This window comes from Dendrobates tinctorius, unplaced genomic scaffold (genome assembly GCF_039654945.1).
Source record: "Dendrobates tinctorius isolate UK_male_01 unplaced genomic scaffold, ASM3965494v1 ptg000107l, whole genome shotgun sequence".
In the NCBI taxonomy this organism is placed as follows: domain Eukaryota; kingdom Metazoa; phylum Chordata; class Amphibia; order Anura; family Dendrobatidae; genus Dendrobates; species Dendrobates tinctorius.
This window is the reverse complement of record NW_027361775.1, coordinates 15,203,345-15,224,653: the sequence shown is the minus strand read 5'-3', so window position 1 is coordinate 15,224,653 and position 21,309 is coordinate 15,203,345. Positions and strand designations below refer to the sequence as shown.

Sequence of the window (21,309 nt, the reverse complement as noted above, 5' to 3'; positions counted from 1 at the left end):
CCAATGAATATCTGAGCGCTATGTGACAGGCTCGATGGCACAGCTGTGACAAAAGTGACTAGAGGATAAGGGAGATTTTGAATTTCTGCACACACTTGTGGACAGTATACACTTTTGGATTGTGTGAGGCCCACTGATATCTGAGCGCTATGTGACAGGCTCGATGGCACAGCTGTGACAAAAGTGACTAGAGGATAAGGGAGATTTTGAATTTCTGCACACACTTGTGGACAGTGGACACTTTTGGATTGTGTGAGGCCCACTGATATCTGAGCGCTATGTGACAGGCTCGATGGCACAGCTGTGACAAAAGTGACTAGAGGATAAGGGAGATTTTGAATTTCTGCACACACTTGTGGACAGTGGACACTTTTGGATTGTGTGAGGCCCACTGACATCTGAGCGCTATGTGACAGGCTCGATGGCACAGCTGTGACAAAAGTGACTAGAGGATAAGGGAGATTTTGAATCTCTGCACACACTTTTGGACACTGGACACTTTTGGATTGTGTGAGGCCCACTGATATCTGAGCGCTATGTGACAGGCTCGATGGCACAGCTGTGACAAAAGTGACTAGAGGATAAGGGAGATTTTGAATCTCTGCACACACTTTTGGACACTGGACACTTTTGGATTGTGTGAGGCCCAATGAATATCTGAGCGCTATGTGACAGGCTCGATGGCACAGCTGTGACAAAAGTGACTAGAGGATAAGGGAGATTTTGAATTTCTGCACACACTTGTGGACAGTGGACACTTTTGGATTGTGTGAGGCCCACTGATATCTGAGCGCTATGTGACAGGCTCGATGGCACAGCTGTGACAAAAGTGACTAGAGGATAAGGGAGATTTTGAATCTCTGCACACACTTTTGGACACTGGACACTTTTGGATTGTGTGAGGCCCAATGAATATCTGAGCGCTATGTGACAGGCTCGATGGCACAGCTGTGACAAAAGTGACTAGAGGATAAGGGAGATTTTGAATTTCTGCACACACTTGTGGACAGTGGACACTTTTGGATTGTGTGAGGCCCACTGATATCTGAGCGCTATGTGACAGGCTCGGTGGCACATCTGTGACAAAAGTGACTAGAGGATAAGGGAGATTTTGAATCTCTGCACACACTTTTGGACACTGGACACTTTTGGATTGTGTGAGGCCCAATGAATATCTGAGCGCTATGTAACAGGCTCGATGGCACAGCTGTGACAAAAGTGACTAGAGGATAAGGGAGATTTTGAATTTCTGCACACACTTGTGGACAGTGGACACTTTTGGATTGTGTGAGGCCCACTGATATCTGAGCGCTATGTGACAGGCTCGATGGCACAGCTGTGACAAAAGTGACTAGAGGATAAGGGAGATTGGATTGCTTTTAAAAAAGCAGTTTGTGGAGCAGTGGGTAAACAGCAATGCAGGAATGTCAGGAAGCCTTAGAAGGCAGCCCAACAACCAACACCACTGATACACCACTATATAGCCTCCCCTTGCACTGCACACACAGTGACTGGTGTGTTGTGCAGCCCAAATTGCTAGCAGCAGAAGCAGTTTTTTTTTCTTCTCAGCAGGACAAAAAAAAAAAATTGGGATTGCTTTTAAAAAAGCAGTTTGTGGAGCAGTGGGTAAACAGCAATGCAGGAATGTCAGGAAGCCTTAGAAGGCAGCCCAACAACCAACACCACTGATACACCACTATATAGCCTCCCCTTGCACTGCACACACAGTGACTGGTGTGTTGTGCAGGCCAAATCGCTAGCAGCAGAAGCAGTTTTTTTGTCTTCTTCCCTGCCTAACGCTCTCCCTACAGAATCAGCAGCAACCTCTCCCTATACTAAGATCGGCAGAAGTAAGATGGCGGTCGGCGTGCACGCCCTTTTATACCCCCTGTGACGCCCACCAAAGCAAGCCAATCACTTGCATGCCCTTCTGAAAGATGTTGGTGACCCGTGCCTATGTCATCACGTTGCCCACAGTGTCCGTGGATCCTGATTGGCTGAAAAAGAGCGCAAAACAAACTTTTGAAACGCGACTTTGGCGCGTAAGTCGCCGACCTCGTGGCCGACCTCATCCTAGGGTCGGGTTTCGTTTCATGAAACCCGACTTTGCCAAAAGTCGGCGACTTTTGAATTTTTTCGACCCGTTTCGCTCAACTCTAACTATTGTATGTTTATATTTTTTGAACATAACACTATTGTATATTGTTACTTCTGCTACATAGCACTAGTTATCTAATTTCTTCTACATGCCACTATTTCTTCTACACACCACGGTTGTTCTCTTATTTCCTCTAAATATCACTATTGTATCTTGTAATATTTTTTACACCACTATTTTTTCTTATTTATTCTACACACTACAATTATATCTTTTTATTTCTTCTACATACAATTATTGTATTTTGCTATTTCTTTTATATACCATTATTTCTTCTCCATTCCATTACTTTATCTTGTTATTTCTTCTACACGCCACTATAATATCTTGAATTTCTTTTCTGCACACCATTTTTGTATCTTATTATTTCTTCTAGACACTAGAATTGTATCTTGTTCTTACTTGTACATTTCACTTTTTCTACTACACATCACAATTGTATCTTATAAGGTAGCATCCCAGATAGTTCTTTTTGTTCTCTTTCTGCTCATTGCTATTTTATCAAGTTATAATAAAGATCTTGATTTTACCTTATTTGGGACATGGGCAAATTTTTCTCCTGAATTTTTCTGGTTTTGCTGCTAGCCACGTGGCCCACACACTAGCAGGGTGAGCTGACTATTTTTCTACACACCATTTTATTTCTTCTACACACCACTATTGCATCTTGTTATTTCTTCTACATATCACTATGGTATCTTATTTCTTCTACATGTCACTATTCTATCTTATCTCTCCTACATGCCACTATTGTATCTTATTTATTCTTCATACCACTAAGGTAGCTTATTACTTCTTCTACATGCCACTATTGTATCTTGCCCTCTCTGATCCCCTTTGTTTCTTATTAAAGTACTTGATCAAAGCCACACAATGTCTCCTTCCCTCCCTTGCTCACAAGCAGTTTGTAGAATTGACCCTCACTTTTCCTTATAAATCGCATTATTGACTGAATAATACAATATATATTTTTTTTTAATTAGGACCAGCGTATGACCTTACATTCTGTGAGGTCAGGAATACATCCCTGGTGATACTCTGGAAGGAACCTATTTACTCTGGGACTAGCCCTGTTGTGGGGTATCTTGTAGAATACAAAGAAATTGATGGAGAGGAATGGACAAAAGTGAATGAGACTGCAACAGCCAGCCGTTACCTAAAGGTATAAATTCAGATCAGTCTTTGCAGTAATAAACAATGTATAAATAACTAGCCACACTAAATATTATTAAAATGAACATCCATGTTGCATTCGTCACACATATTATAATTTATACCTGACTTTCAATAAGCATTATACCAGTCACCAACAAGGACACTTTAAGTAACAGATGAGGCCTGACTATAATTGTTAATAACATTTTGAAGTTAGTAAATCTTTCCTATCATATTGATTCAAATGTCATGTTTTTATTTTGATGTGAAGGTCAAGGGACTGGAAGAAGGCAAAACATATGTTTTCCAAATCCGTGCTGTAAATGCATCAGGCATTGGTAAAGCATCTGACATTTCAGAGCCGGTACTTGTCCAGGCAAGGCCAGGTAAGGATGTAGGAAAGCTAAAAAAATATAATGAACAGTTTTGCTTTCATAAATAAGACTTATTTGTATACCATCATCTAAATTCTGACAAAGTTTCTTATTTATAGATTATTGGGAAACCAATGCAAATATTATAGAATTATATACATTTTTATGTTATATACATTTTGTTACTATTTTTGTAAATCATTGACCTAGGACTGGTGTTGTAAAGCACATGCTGTATATCTCCTAAGGTTATACAGCCATTTATTTGAAACTGAACATTGTCTTTTAAACATGTTAAACCTTTCCAGTGTAAGATATGAGAATTTGCATTACACAGCCAACACTCATTTGAATGGGCACATATTAATAGGTGCTATAATAATACATCTAGTGCATAGAGCTTCCCCTAGTAGAGCTGTTAGCCAAGTTTAGGAAAGCTAGACTCACTATCATTATCTTAGTGGAAGGGCAGTTTCGTTCAAGATTATTTCTTTTTTGCATTTCCTGAAATTATTCTTAAATAGCTCTATGCATTTAAGGTAAATGAAAAGTCATTGTAGGAGCAATGAATATGGATCCTATGTCAGTGAGCACAGGAAGGTTTTAACACAGCGGATGATATCATAAAATATAAAGAGATGCCCATTATAATATCAAGGATTACATAACAGATTTACCGTAAATAAAAATAGCATTAAAATGTAATAACTATATATATATATACAGTGGGGCAAAAAAGTATTTAGTCAGTCAGCAATAGTGCAAGTTCCACCACTTAAAAAGATGAGAGGCGTCTGTAATTTACATCATAGGTAGACCTCAACTATGGGAGACAAACTGAGAAAAAAAAATCCAGAAAATCACATTGTCTGTTTTTTTTTCATTTTATTTGCATATTATGGTGGAAAATAAGTATTTGGTCAGAAACAAGCAATCAAGATTTCTGGCTCTCACAGACCTGTAACTTCTTCTTTAAGAGTCTCCTCTTTCCTCCACTCATTACCTGTAGTAATGGCACCTGTTTAAACTTGTTATCAGTATAAAAAGACACCTGTGCACACCCTCAAACAGTCTGACTCCAAACTCCACTATGGTGAAGACAAAAGAGCTGTCAAAGGACACCAGAAACAAAATTGTAGCCCTGCACCAGGCTGGGAAGACTGAATCTGCAATAGCCAACCAGCTTGGAGTGAAGAAATCAACTGTGGGAGCAATAATTAGAAAATGGAAGACATACAAGACCACTGATAATCTCCCTCGATCTGGTGCTCCACGCAAAATCCCACTCTGTGGGGTCAGAATGATCACAAGAACGGTGAGCAAAAATCCCAGAACCACGCGGGGGGACCTAGTGAATGAACTGCAGAGAGCTGGGACCAATGTAGCAAGGCCTACCATAAGTAACACACTACGCCACCATGGACTCAGATCCTGCAGTGCCAGACGTGTCCCACTGCTTAAGCCTGTACATGTCCGGGCCCGTCTGAAGTTTGCTAGAGAGCATTTGGATGATCCAGAGGAGTTTTGGGAGAATGTCCTATGGTCTGATGAAACCAAACTGGAACTGTTTGGTAGAAACACAACTTGTCGTGTTTGGAGGAAAAAGAATACTGAGTTGCATCCATCAAACACCATACCTACTGTAAAGCATGGTGGTGGAAACATCATGCTTTGGGGCTGTTTCTCTGCAAAGGGGCCAGGACGACTGATCCGGGTACATGAAAGAATGAATGGGGCCATGTATCGTGAGATTTTGAGTGCAAACCTCCTTCCATCTGCAAGGGCATTGAATATGAAACGTGGCTGGGTCTTTCAACATGACAATGATCCAAAGCACACCGCCAGGGCAACGAAGGAGTGGCTTCGTAAGAAGCATTTCAAGGTCCTGGAGTGGTCTAGCCAGTCTCCAGATCTCAACCCTATAGAAAACCTTTGGAGGGAGTTGAAAGTCCGTGTTGCCAAGCGAAAAGCCAAAAACATCACTGCTCTAGAGGAGATCTGCATGGAGGAATGGGCCAACATACCAACAACAGTGTGTGGCAACCTTGTGAAGACTTTCAGAAAACGTTTGACCTCTGTCATTGCCAACAAAGGATATATCACAGAGTATTGAGATGAAATTTTGTTTCTGACCAAATACTTATTTTCCACCATAATATGCAAATAAAATGAAAAAAAACAGACAATGTGATTTTCTGGATTTTTTTTTCTCAGTTTGTCTCCCATAGTTGAGGTCTACCTATGATGTAAATTACAGACGCCTCTCATCTTTTTAAGTGGTGGAACTTGCACTATTGCTGACTGACTAAATACTTTTTTGCCCCACTGTATATATATATATATATATATATAGATAGATATGTAATGCTGTAGAAATCAAGTAAAGAAATGCTTTTGTAAATTAAACCTATTACAAATTATGACCCATTCAAAACATATGTACGGTACCTTTGAAGGTCGTATGAATCCTACACCTCTGATCTCTTGCATTTTTCCTTGCGTTTTTGTATGCTTTTTTGCTGCATTTTTGACACATGCATTTTTGTCTCTCTTTGGAATGTTAGAATAGATGTGCAAAGATATAGTTTGATAGATATGAGGTAGATAGACATCCATAATATATAATTAATGACATGAACATGCGTGTTTAGTTTACTGTTCTTGTATTAACCTTATAAATAAATTTTAAAAAATGAAATGTGGTCACCCCTATTTTTGACAACCAGCCAAGGTAAAGCAGACACCTGAAGGATTATTTTTCCCAGTCCAAAAATACAAGCTCACAGCCACCCCAGAAGCAGAGCATCACAGTAGATGTTCCAATTCTGGCACTTTACCTGTCTCTTACCGATTTTCCTGGTGCAGTGGCAGTGGGTGGCACGGTGTCTCAGTGGTTAGAATCCCACCAAGGACAACATCTGTAAGGAGTTTGTATGTTCTCCCCGTGTTTGCCTGGGTTTCCTCTGGGTACTCCGGTTTCCTCCCACATTCTAAAGACATACTAATAGGGAATTTAGATTGTGAGCCCCATCGGGGACACTGATGATAATGTGTGCAAAACTGTAAAGCGCTGCGGAATATGTTAGCGCTATATAAAAAAAAAAAATAAAAAAATCAGGGTAATTGTAGCTGGTGTTGATAACAGCTGTGATTTGCCAAAAATCACATCTGTCCTCAACCCCTGGGGTTAGTAATCACCTTTATTACTAGTCTGGTAATAAAAAAAATAAAAACACGCAGAAAAAAACATTATTTTTTAAAGTAAAGACTCTCCACATTATCTCTTCTTCACCAATTTATTTAAAAAAAAAATCCCATGCAGGTCTGCAGTAGGCTGGCGAATCTGAAGTAGTCCAGAAAAGGCTATCTTAAAGACATAAAAAGACAGAAATAAGTACAAGAGACTGTCGCTCATTCACCAATTAATTACCCAAAATGTTGCTACATAGGTCTGGTGTAATCCACGTTCCTCGAATAAGTCTCTGGTGTCTGTGAATAGCAGTAAAGTGATGACTATTCAAAGGCGCCAGGGAGTGATGTCAACACTCATCATTGTCGCTGACTCCCACTGCGCTCAGTGAGACCCGTTGGCTCTGATGGTCATTGTAGTCATTACCCAGTGCATCTGAATGTCGGTCACTTTACTGCTATTCACAGACATCGAAGACAGATTTGAGGAACGTGGATTACATCAGGCCTTCATGGCAACATTTTGGGTTTACCTTTGCTGGTTATAAAAAATGGGGGGACTCCACGTCATTTTTTTCATTCATTCATTTACAAGAATAGTTAATTACACACATAACACACTAATTATATATATCATGGATATCTATCTAGCCATCTCTCTATCTTTGCACATCTAACACCTAAACATCTGTAATTTCCATTCTGCATTGTATTAAGGTATGTGTCACATGGACGAAAGACGATCACAACTTATATCATCCTTGTGAAAGTATGCAGGACGAGTTGACGTCGGTGCTGCCAAAAAAACAGACATGTCTACGTGTGGGTCACACATAGATTATAATTAGTGATGAGCGAATATACTCGTTTACTCTCTGCTCGGGTTTTCCCGAGCATGCTTGGGTGATCTTCGAGTATTTTGGCGTGCTCGGAGATTTAGTGTTTGTCGACACAGCTGCATGATTTGCAGCTGCTAGACAGGCTGAATACATGTGGGGATTGCATGCTTGTTAGGAATTCCACACATGTATTCAGGCTGTCTAGCAGCTGCAAGTCATGTAGCTGTGTCAACAAACACTAAATCTCCAAGCACGCCAAAATACTCGGAGATCACCTGAGCATGCTCAAGAAAACCTGAGCAATAAGTTTTTTCACTCATCACTAATTATAATGGGAATGCATGTGTAAGTGTCTCTGAAAAGTGTGAAAACTGTCATCACATATACCGGAAACACTGACGTGTGACAGAGGCCTAATGTGTATGGGGCCTGAGAATGCTTATTTTTCTTCTTAAAAATCATTTTGTCTGATGATAGATTTTACTTGTAATTGAGTGACTGGTGGCCTCTTTAACCCCTTTCTGATGTCAGACCTAATAGTACCCTGACGTCGGCCTCCTTCCCTTTGATGTGGGCTCCGGCACTGAGCCACATCTTTCCCGGAACATGTCAGCCATCATGTGCCCGGAATAGCCGTGGATGGAATCGAGATCCACCCACGGCTATTAACCCATTAAATGCCGCTGTAATTTAACTTGCGCTTCCGGCCATTGGACCGGAAACCTGCCCACTGGTGACCTCTGTCATGTGATCGCAGGTAGCCGGTTTGTTGGCATGACAACCAGAGGTCTCCTGGAGACCTCTATGGTTGTTAGTGCCAGCTTGTTGTGAGCGCTGGTATGCGCTGGTATAATTTTGCTGGTGCTGTGCCCTTTTGCAACACAGTGCATTTTTTGTGCGCTGGGTGCAGCGCCAGCAAAATCATACCAGCGCACGACCAGCACATGGTCAGCATACCCAACACTAAATATACGGTGTGCTGATCGCATGCAGCGTCATGCGATCCTAGGAGGTGCTGAAGGGAGGGGGCACGGCCAGGGGTGGAGCTAAGCGGCGGCCCTGTGCTGCGCCTGAGAATGCTAGTGTGAAACTAGCCTTAGAGGGCACAAAATATTTTGCATGCCCCAAGTGCCTGCATACCACGCTATACCATTTTGTGCATGCGTAAAAAGAGTTGCCTAACTCAACTGACATGCTGCGGAATTTAAAATCTGCCCCATATTGTAAACCAAGTGGTAAAAAGACCTGCAATGTTTACACCTTGGGTAAGGAGTCCCGAATTCTTGTTCAGACTATAACATAGGAAAGGAGGGTGTGTGAATTATATATATATATACATATATATATATACTAGCGGAAGAGCCCGGCATTGCCTGGGCATAGTAACCAACTGTGGCTAGTTATAACAAATTATAATGATTATATTGCACATAAAAACCATGCATCTAATCATATCCTGTGTGATACTGACCGCTGAGCCGTTTATCTAATCCTATTCTGTGTGATACTGTCTGCTGAGCCGTGTTTCTAATACTATTCTGTGTAATACTGTGTGCTGAGCTGCGTATCTACTCCCATCCTGTGTGATACTGTCTGCTGAGCTGTGTATCTATTCCTATCCTGTGTGATACTGACTGCTGAGCTGTGTATCTAATCCTATCCTGTCTGATACTGTCTGCTGAGCTGTGTATCTAATCCTATCCTGTGTGATACTGCCTGCTGAGCCATGTGTCTAATCCTCTCCTGTGTGATACTAAAGGGCATGTCACACTAAGAGATATCGCTAGCAATATCGCTATAACTTGTGACGTTATAGTGATATTGCTAGCGATATCGCTGTGTCTGATACTTACCTACAACACGCTCCCCAGCTGCTTATCGCTGATCGCGCAAGAACAGGCTGGACTGTTTCTCGTCATCAGCTTCCTGCGGCGCTTCCTGCTGTGACGACGAGCGACACGTGGAGCCGGGCGGGAGGACGCAGGATCACCTGGTGTGACAGGTAAGTAGCGACCCCCATCCCCAGCGATGTCGCTAGTGAGATCTGCCTGTGTGGCAGCTCACTAGCAACCACTTAGTGATGCACCAGCGATCCTGACCGCGTCATATCGCTGGTCGGGATCGCTGGTGCATCGCTAAGTGTGACAGTACCATAACTGCTGAGCTGTGTATCTAATTTTATCCTGTGTGATACTGACTGCTGAGCCGTGTATCTAATCCTGTCCTGTGTGATACTGGACTCCCCCTGCAGTCTGTGTCAGAGGGTGGTCTGTGTTGGCATGGTAATAAATTGTGTTATTTCCAGCTTTACAGAAGGACGATAACACCATAGAAATGATAAGAATAATAGGCCTCAGTTACCAAAACTGTCTACAAAGAAATCTGTTACTGATAGCAACCAATCAAAGCTCATTTTTCATCTTTTAAACAGCTCTGGGACAGCGTGGCGAGTTTTGAGTGGCGACTTTTGTGTTTCGACTTTTATGTGGCAAGGTTGGTGTATGTGTGGTGAAAGGTGTGCTGAGGGTGGTATATGTGTTGAAGCACGTGGTAGTGTGTGGCACATTTTGTGTGTGTGTTCATATCCCCGTGTGTGGTGAGTATCCCATGTCAGGGCCCCACCTTAGCAACTGTACTGTATATACTCTTTGGCGCCATCGCTCTCATTCTTTAAGTCCCCCTTGTTCACATCTGGCAGCTGTCAATTTGCCTCCAACACTTTTCCTTTCACTTTTTCCCCATTATGTAGATAGGGGCAAAATTGTTTGGTGAACTGGAATGTGCGGGGTTAAAATTTTGCCTCACAACATAGCCTATGATGCTCTCGGGGTCCAGACGTGTGACTTTGCAAACATTTGTGGCTGTAGCTACGACGGTGCATATGCCAATACATACAGTGGGGAAAAAAAGTATTTAGTCAGTCAGCAATAGTGCAAGTTCCACCACTTAAAAAGATGAGTGGCGTCTGTAATTTACATCATAGGTAGACCTCAACTATGGGAGACAAACTGAAAAAAAAAATCCAGAAAATCATATTGTCTGTTTTTTTTTCATTTTATTTGCATATTATGGTGGAAAATAAGTATTTGGTCAGAAACAAAATTTCATCTCAATACTTTGTGATATATCCTTTGTTGGCAATGACAGAGGTCAAACGTTTTCTGTAAGTCTTCACAAGGTTGCCACACACTGTTGTTGGTATGTTGGCCCATTCCTCCATGCAGATCTCCTCTGGAGCAGTGATGTTTTTGGCTTTTCGTTTGGCAACACGGACTTTCAACTCCCTCCAAAGGTTTTCTATAGGGTTGAGATCTGGAGACTGGCTAGGCCACTCCAGGACCTTGAAATGCTTCTTACGAAGCCACTCCTTCGTTGCCCTGGCGGTGTGCTTTGGATCATTGTCATGTTGAAAGACCAAGCCACGTTTCATCTTCAATGCCCTTGCTGATGGAAGGAGGTTTGCACTCAAAATCTCATGATACATGGCCCCATTCATTCTTTCATGTACCCGGATCAGTCGTCCTGGCCCCTTTGCAGAGAAACAGCCCCAAAGCATGATGTTTCCACCACCATGCTTTACAGTAGGTATGGTGTTTGATGGATGCAACTCAGTATTCTTTTTCCTCCAAACACGACAAGTTGTGTTTCTACCAAACAGTTCCAGTTTGGTTTCATCAGACCATAGGACATTCTCCCAAAACTCCTCTGGATCATCCAAATGCTCTCTAGCAAACTTCAGACGGGCCCAGACATGTACAGGCTTAAGCAGTGGGACACGTCTGGCACTGCAGGATCTGAGTCCATGGTGGCATAGTGTGTTACTTATGGTAGGCCTTGTTACATTGGTCCCAGCTCTCTGCAGTTCATTCACTAGGTCCCCCCGCATGGTTCTGGGATTTTTGCTCACCGTTCTTGTGATCATTCTGACCCCACGGGGTGGGATTTTGCGTGGAGCACCAGATCGAGGGAGATTATCAGTGGTCTTGTATGTCTTCCATTTTCTAATTATTGCTCCCACAGTTGATTTCTTCACTCCAAGCTGATTGGCTATTGCAGATTCAGTCTTCCCAGCCTGGTGCAGGGCTACAATTTTGTTTCTGGTGTCCTTTGACAGCTCTTTGGTCTTCACCATAGTGGAGTTTGGAGTCAGACTGTTTGAGGGTGTGCACAGGTGTCTTTTTATACTGATAACAAGTTTAAACAGGTGCCATTACTACAGGTAATGAGTGGAGGAAAGAGGAGACTCTTAAAGAAGAAGTTACAGGTCTGTGAGAGCCAGAAATCTTGATTGCTTGTTTCTGACCAAATACTTATTTTCCACCATAATATGCAAATAAAATGAAAAAAAAAACAGACAATGTGATTTTCTGGATTTTTTTTTCTCAGTTTGTCTCCCATAGTTGAGGTCTACCTATGATGTAAATTACAGACGCCTCTCATCTTTTTAAGTGGTGGAACTTGCACTATTGCTGACTGACTAAATACTTTTTTTCCCCACTGTACATACACTGTTGCCCCATTATGTAGATAGGGGCAAAATTATTTGATGAATTGGAAAGCGGGGGGTTAAAATTTCGCCTCACAACATAGCCTATGATGCTCTCGGGGTCCAGACATATGACTGTGCAAAATTTTGTGGCTGTAGCTGCGACGGTGCAGATGCCAATACATACATACACTTTTTCCCCATTATGTAGATAGGGGTAAAATTGTTTGGCGATTTGGAACACACGGGGTTAAAATTTCACCTCACAACATAGCCTATGATGCTCTCGGGGTCCAGACGTGTGACTGTGCCAAATTTTGTGGCTGTAGCTGCGACGGTGCGGATGCCAATCCCGGACATACATACATACATACACACCCACATTGAGCTTTATATATTAGATATACTGCTCAAAAAGATAAAGGGAAACATTATTCCACTTGCAACAGGCTGTTTGTGTTCCCTTTATTTTTTTAAGCAGTATACTGTATATATATATATATCTATATATATATATAATATCTCATATTCAAGCTTATGATGACTGAGAGTTAGACAGGGGAATGTCAAACTCTGACATAGGCATTTAACATGCTCGTGCAGGAGGCGCACCTTTACCTCTTCCCATCAGCGCCTGTGTCACTTGACTGAGGTCTGATGGATTGGTATTACAACCTGGGGTCAGCTGGAGACCCATTTCATTGTGATAGCCGGATAGCTATGAGCGCCGCACAATAAAATGCAATAACAGGCGATCAAAATATCATATACACACCAGAATGGTGTCAATAAAAATGTCATATTGGCACGCAAGAAATAAACCTTCACCCAGCCCCGGATCCCGAAAAATGGAGACGCTACGGGTCTCGGAATATGCCAACATTTTTCTTTTTTTTACAAACTTTGAATTTTTTTTCACCACTTTCTTAAAAAAGGACCTAGACATGTTTGGTGACTGAGAACTCGTAATGACTCGGAGAATCATAATGGCCGGTCAGTTTTAGCATTTAGTAAACATGGTAAAAAAAAACAAAAAGCAATTGTGGAATTGCACTTTTATGGCAATTTCACCGCATTTGGAATTTTTTTCCCGTTTTCCAGTGCATGATATGGTAAAATATATGATGCCATTCAAAAGTACATCTTGTCCCACAATAAACAAGCACTCATATAGCCATATTGATGGAAAAATAAAAAAGTGATGGTCGTGGGAAGAAGGGGAGTAAAAAATGGAAACACAAAAACGGAAATACCTCTGGTCCCTAAGGACTTAAATTAAAAAAATATGTTTGCCTACGTTTATCACTATGATGAAAAGAAGCATAATCATTGATACTACTTATGGTAAATTGTAGGCGTTCAGGAGATTACTGCAGGAGTGGATGAACAAGGCAACATTTACCTTGCTTACAACTGTACTGAAATTTCTGAAGCCTCTCAGTTCACGTGGTGCAAAGCCTATGAAGAAATCTCTGATGACCAAAAATTCAATGCAGAATCTATTGGAGAAAAGTAAGTAGTTATTGTGATATACTTGATTTCATCGGTAAACTTTTTGATGTATTCATTTATGTATAACTTTGTTGACCTCTTTCTTATTTTAGCTCCAAACTATACTTTAAGAACCCCGATAAGGCTGACTTGGGGACATATTCGGTGGCAGTTAGTGATACTGATGGCATATCATCCAGCTATGTGCTAGATGCAGATGGTAAGATGGAAGGGGAGAATTATTCTATTTTTATCAAAATATTATAAAGCTAAATCTAACATTCATGAAGATGCATGATCTGATGATCTGCTTTTGTTGATGTCTGATTGTTGCCTTTGACAGCAGGGCATAGGAGAAGTTTTTAAAAGAATGGAATTGATGATGGCTGCACTGCACGGTGAATGCACAGCCAAAAAATAATTGGCTAAGAACCGAAGAAGGATGCATGTGATTAGCGACTTCGTTCAATAAATCACATGCTTGTCTCCTCTTCAACAAACTACTTCCTGTTAAATTGCCATCAAAGGCATTAATTATATCAGGACATCTGTGCTTTATTCGTCTTTAAAATATAAAATTATCTGTCTATCTATCTCTCTATCTTTCTATCATATATAGATTCAAATATGAATAATTAATAATTGTTTTTTTTAACTTTCTAGAACTTGAACGTTTGATGGCTCTGAGCTATGAAATTAGGAATCCTAGTAAGTAGACCTTTTTCATTACATAATCTTAAATTGTTTGTGTTTTGCTCTTGTTTTCCATTCCCAGTCTATGGAACAAATGCAAAGCTAGCTACATAGATAAATCACAATAACTATATAGTATAGCTAATTGCATTGACGAGAATGATCATACATTCCATTCTGCACTTGCTACCACTTTTAATAAATTGGTATGAAATAGTGATATATGGCAAGGGTCTCTTCAATGGAAAGCATGTAAGAACATATAACTCATTGAATCAGGAACATGACATTTCTCTGATGAATGGCAGTGACCTGAAATAGAAGCAGCCTGATCCCCGAACTTAATATAGATTTTTCAAGGTTACTTCTATCTCCATTCCTTCTCATTTCATGAAACAGGTCAAGTGTATATTAGCATTAGTGTTATTGAAAAAGTGATCTAAGTTAGCTTTGATGATTTAGAAGGTCTAATCCCCATTAGTTATGATGATATCCACTAGAAAGTCTGATCTCTTTTCGCAAAAGAGATACATATCAACTACAGCAATTTCAAGGTTATACAAGTGATGTTCACGTCTCACTGGTGTAGCACAACATAGACTTGATTACCGTTCTATGACATAAAAGCCAAAGACAATGTATAATAGTTGTAGGAGGATATGATGCCTCTTAGCTAAAATTTTTGGAAGGGACAATAGTGCATCTCAATAATTAACAAATAACTTTTAAACGGGTTGTCTCTTTGTGTAAAATAGATAAAATTGAAACAAATTTTTATTAAAACAATTTACCTCTCTAGTATGGAGGGATTTTTAATTAAATAACTCACAACTAGCTGTCAAAGTTACTCGTCACCTCAGAGGTAGACAAACTATTTTATAATTTTTTATAATTAATATGCTTTGTTTAGATGACACCATCATATTACACAGTTCTTTACAGACATTATCATATCTGCCTCCATTGGGGTTCACAATCTAACGTCCCTATCAGTATGTCCTTGGAGTGTGGGAGAAAACCTACTCAAGCACAGGGAGAACATACAAACTCTTGCAGATGTTGTTCTCAGTGGGATTTGAACCCAGGACCACAACGCTGCTAAACACTGAGCCTTTATGTTGCACATACACCTAGACAAGTTGTGACCGCTTGCAAGTGGGTTATACTGGTAGCAAGCCATGCTCTGAAGTTGGCTGGATCGCTGGATCTGGCCATCTTCAGTACCTCTGTGCTCTTCTAATGCTACATTGGCAAAGCTGGCTAAAACTATTCAGATAGTGCAGCAGCTCAACCTTGCCACCAACCCAAACTGTCAATCATCAAGAGATTACTACCTCCAGCAAGCGGGAAGTTGTGATGCAGGGAGCGGTGCACTCCTGATGATTGAACATTGGAAACCACTTTAAATTATTTTCAAAATGTATGTTTCTGTCTGTAATACCTCCTCTCCTGCTTTATGCAATGAACAGCTAGCAATTTATAGATACATTACAGTCATCATTGTCCCCACCCCAAACTCTTCCCTCTTATGTTCCAATCTGACACCAATATCCAATAAAACCTTCAAAATAGTCCTGGATGTGGAAGAACACCCCACTCTCCAAACATGATGGGAACATTGACATACTTTTTAATGAGTCAGCACTGTTCTAGGTATGTGGAACAAATATGGAGAAAATCATATGTGTCAGCATAATTCTTCCATTACCAAAATGATGTTTGAAATTTGACACTGCTTGTAAGGGAATGATTTCCAAATCTCCAAGATGTATTGATCCACTTCTTTCTGGCACTTCATTTAGTTGACTCTCATCTAGCCTCCAGTTTCCTATCTTCTTCTAGTATTAATACCTGAATTAATTACCCTATCCTATTAAGTAAAGTAACTATATAAAAATGTAATAAGCACAAAAAGAACTTATTTAGTATCGCAGCAAATAACACACATTTGATATCCCATGATACATATAGCAGTACCACTACAGAGTGCAGACGAAAGTGGCCCATATTTGTCACCAGCTATAGCCAAATTATTTGGGACTTGTAGCCAATGTATATGATAAAGTTTCATATGTTGACATTATTTATCAATCTTAAAATGGTTGTATGGAGTGGGTAAGAAGAAAAGGTCAGTCAATAGGCTGGTTCTGGTATTGCAGTTTGATTTCTTTAAATCGTAACAAGCGGCAAAGCAAGACACAACCTACGAACTTGAGTGGTGCTCTTTCAGGAAAGAACGCAGACCTATTATTCTAAAACTGTTGAAAAGTCAAGTTGCAAAATTCTGTCATATGCCCAGGACCATGAAAAAAAGACTGCTAGTCTGTTTTTTGCAACACAGCCTGAGAAAGTGTTAACTTGTATTCGTATGCTGAGAGCTAGCTCTATCATGCAGCATTATTATGGTCTTGATCAAGGGGTCATGGCTCATAGAATATTAATGCTGAGCACCCTAAGGCCATGCCCCTAGAGAATTCTATGAGATACATCACCATTGGTAAAGACAATAAAAATTAGCACTAAAGAAATAGGCCATTTTCTCTGAAACCTTATGGTGGATAAAAAAAACTCAGAATATTTAGGGGTGTACAGGGAATAAAATAAGAAATAAAACTGACCACTTTTGACCTAATGGCAAGTGTATGGTATTGAGCTGCAATGCCAAACAGAGACCAAGGATGTAAGTGGTGCAGTTTCTGGGAAAAATACAGACCATCTTTTCTAATCTCATACAATCTATTTTGGGGCATTTTAACTTATCAATAAAAGACATATTAATGTATGGCAAGCTAGAACATTGGTAATGCTTACGCTTGTGTTCTTATTGCTTCCTTGACCACCATCATGTGTATTTACTTTTAGCTATTCCTCTGAAGTCAGAATTGACCTATGAAATTTTGGAGAAAGGCAGAGTGCGTTTCTGGTTGGAAGCCCTCAACTTGTCTGCAGATGCAAGCTTTAGATTTGTTGTGAACGATTTGGAGATTAAAGATAGTGAGGTTTGTAGATTTCTTTTTTCCCTGCAGTATTTTTTTGCAAGAGTTTTAGTGTAATGTTATAAACAAAGGATATGTTCCTCTACACTTTTCCTGCTAGTTCTTAATATCATAGCTTATTGCAATGGAATGGAAGATGGGTCCCATAAGAAGAATTACTCCAATTGCTGTTCAGTATAATAATGATTCAGAACACAGCTGCATAGTGCTAGCAGCAAATTAATCCAATCTTCCAAAACCCAATGTCTTTTTTTTGACACAATATAAACTACTAAAATACAACAGTATCAACAAAAGATTATTGTAATATTTCCTATTGCCTAAAGGAAATGTGTGGGAATTTGGATATTGATCTGTATAGTAATCCACAACTCGAATTGATCTGCTACATCATCTCTAAATATATTTGTGTTTTCCCCGTAAGGAGTAGATGCAATTATTGTTTTTCCTTCACACTAAAGCAATGTTTCTGTAACATAACAGCATGAGTTTCTTGTGCAGTGGATTGGTTGAAAGTCCTATTGTGTTCCAATTCTTGCAAATACGTTGTCAATAAGATCAACAGAATTAATGGCAGAAAAAAACTTTATAAGATTCCATAGCCTAACAATGATAACGGAGTCAGGGGATCATTCACTACTCTTATTATTAAGCTGTTATTCTACTTGTTCTGGGTATTGTTAGGGTTCAAAAATCAATGTTTATGAAGAAATCCATGAGCAATGCAGTTTTACTCTAAATCAGGTACGGTAAAAAAGGATAAAGAGTTGGATAAATACACAGAAGACAAACTGGAAAATAACTGTAAAGGCCCCGTTACACATAATGATGTCCCAGCGATCCCACCAATGATCCGACATGATGGGATCGCTGGGACATCGTTAGGCTGATCGCTGTTGAGCTGTCACATAGACAGCCCCTCCAGCGATCAGGACCAGCAAGCAAGCTGGTATCCAACGTAAACATCGGGTTTCTAAGAGCCGCGCGGCTCTTAGAAACCCGATGTTTACGTTGGATACCAGCGTGCAGCGTCGGTGATCGCTGGCTCCTGCTGCCACACGCAGCAATGCGCGCTGGCCAGCGGGAGACCAGTGATGAAAAAACGGCCCAGGACGATCCAGCACAATCAGCAATACCCGCTGGGGGAGTCAGTCGCTGCTGGATGTCACACACAGCGATATCGCTGTGTGTAACGGGGCCTTAAGGCTGTGTTCCTGCGATTAGTTTTTGGCTAGTTTTTGGCGCTGGGTATTTTCTCTTATACTTCCAGCAAAGTGGATGGGATTTATAGAAATCTCATACCCACTGCGCTATTTTTCTCAGTGTAAAATGAGCTGCGATTTGTTTTTCAATTCCGCAACATATCAATTTCTCTTGTGGGTACATAGAAATTTATGTGAAGATTTTCCCCGTAGACTTGCATTAGAGCTAAACTGCAGAGCTAAAAAAAAAAAAAAAATTTGTAAAAAACGCACTAAAAATAAAATGAAAGAAACGCAAGTAAACTAATTTACCTAGAAGGTGCAGAAATGGTGCAGAGATTCTGCAGCAACAAAAACTCACCAACTACACATCGTGGGACCATAGCCTGAGAGGGGTTTTGGAAACATATAGCATGTATTTCTGGGGCTACTGCGAAATCTTGACTTCAAGATGAAAGGGAAATATAAAACTGTTTTTTTTTTAGATTTTTTTATCTTGAAATGTGCATTTTTACCAATTTGAATTTTCCGACCATAGCATGCTCTTGATGTGACTTTTTCATGTGATTTTCCATATGCATTTTTATAGGAAAAAAAGTAAGCATAAAAAAATCACATGAACAGAAAAAATGGCAGATGCACTCCACTATAAAAAATGGAACAGTGCTTGTTACATAGCTTAAGGTTCATGTTATTTTTAATATGCTGCAAAAATGATGCAGGATGGGAACTCTACAGGGATCCAGAAGGATTTGCCAAAGCCATAAAGTTTACATATGGCATCACCTACTCTTAGGGATTTTGCCCATGAGGTATACATGACTTCCTATGATTTTTATAATCCTTCAATTCTTTAAGAAAAACAGCACTCAATGTAAGTATCTTGATAACTTTTTTAGATAAAAAATAGCAGCTCACATTACATGGGAGAACGCTGGTGCCTTCAGGTGATGGTCGTTTCGCCCTATTGTGTGCTTCATCTGGCCATACAGCATTAGAATGTGCCAACATGACTGGAAGCTGAATTCTAATGCTTACCTTTTGTAGAGTCACCGTATTAAGTGTGATAGAGCTTCTGGCACTATTGAAATGGTAATGGACCGATTTACAGTAGAAAATGAAGGTACCTATACCGTACAGATTCATGACGGAAAAGCCAAGAACCAGTCCTCATTAGTTCTTATTGGAGATGGTAAGTTGCTGGCTTTCACATGATTCAGAAGTAACTTTAATACAGTGATGTCATATAATTTTATATTTGTTCTTCAGAATCTAATATACATAATATTTACTGTAACTATTGTGTCCTAAAACTGTGTTTCAATGGCAAATTAGAAGGCCAGATTTTTTTTTAGCACGGTCACTACTTCTTTTAATAGCAGTGATAACCTGATTTATTGCATTTTATTACATATATGTATTTATATATTTTCAGCATTTAAGGCACTTCTGGCTGAAGCTGAATTTCAGAGAAAGGAATATATCAGAAAGCAAGGTAAAGTATAATAGGTCCCAAAAGTAGTTTGGTCCACAATCTGAAAATTAAGCATTCAGCCTCAAAGATGTATAAATATTGGCAAATTGTGTGAGAAGGTCACCAATATTCACCCCTCATGCAATGTCCGCCGAAAGGGAATACCCTGTTATTGACTCTGACATAGGTTTTATATGTCAGAATAAGGATTTCACCAATATGGCTTTCAGCTGAAATGCTGTGTTTTTCAATGTTTTACACCTAAAAACTAGATAAATCTGTCTTATACTATTTTCAGAATTAATTTGCAGACAGAAGCAAATGCCATTGTATATCTGTATAAATATTAATGAATTCTGAGCAGGAAATGAGCTTTTTTTAAAGAGTTACAAGGGTTAAGTTGTTATCCATATTATACCTGCTTTATAAAAGCGGGTTCATTAACATGGTACAATTGGCAGTAAATTGCAAAAAATTATCCTATAAATTTCTCATTCAATAATTGTAGAAATGGAATTTGAACACACACCATTACACTTAACAGAAAGTGGAAAAGTAGTGTCTATTCATTCCTTTATGCAAATAGCTCTGATTAAAGTGTTTCCTACAATCTCATCATATCAAGGCTTTGAAAATTATTTTCATGTCGTTTTATAGGACATAATCATTCATACAATTCACATATTTAACATAACACAGTTGATCATTTTAATGCGATGCTGTTACCGTGCAATACATTACCTTGCTAGTAGCTGTAAAACATTACTCATGTAAATCATTTGGACGTCTCCAGGCCAAAAAAGTGGATCATCACCTCGTCAATGCATATGTCTAACAGGAGCAGATATACTATTGGTACAAATTGGGCAGCTGAAATAGGGCCGAAGAGATTAAGGGGCCTGCAACTACCTTCATGGAATTGTGCATTATGATGAGCTTTTGCAGGACTGTCACTAGGAATTTCGGGGCCCCATACTGGCAACATTTTCAGGGCCCCCTTGAGACTCCGCCTCCACCCCTCGAACTGTCTACAGTCCCACTGCTCTCTCTTGGAAAAACTCCACTTCTCACCTATCACACATCACACATTAACAGTTCCCATCACCAGATCACACATATAGCTGGCAGCTTTTGCTGTGGCCAAAAGATTTTATTAAGCCGCCACCATAACACTGTAGACACTTTAGGCCAGGCCCTACTCTACTGTAACCTATTAAATATTTGTTAAAATATACAGTTTAGGTATATTTTT

General features: G+C 40.0%; 1 protein-coding gene across 1 annotated transcript in view; it reads left to right on the top strand.

Annotated features, from left to right (window-relative positions):
- The window catches only part of MYOM2 (myomesin 2), a 251,758-nt gene that overhangs the window by 148,471 nt on the left and 81,978 nt on the right, over window positions 1-21,309 (top strand). Inside the window, exons 20-27 of the mRNA XM_073589183.1 lie at window positions 3,142-3,320; window positions 3,585-3,699; window positions 13,557-13,713; window positions 13,806-13,912; window positions 14,356-14,400; window positions 17,248-17,384; window positions 19,631-19,775; window positions 20,019-20,078. Coding sequence (XP_073445284.1) covers window positions 3,142-3,320; window positions 3,585-3,699; window positions 13,557-13,713; window positions 13,806-13,912; window positions 14,356-14,400; window positions 17,248-17,384; window positions 19,631-19,775; window positions 20,019-20,078 — 945 coding nt within the window. The remainder of the gene's footprint in view (window positions 1-3,141; window positions 3,321-3,584; window positions 3,700-13,556; window positions 13,714-13,805; window positions 13,913-14,355; window positions 14,401-17,247; window positions 17,385-19,630; window positions 19,776-20,018; window positions 20,079-21,309) is intronic.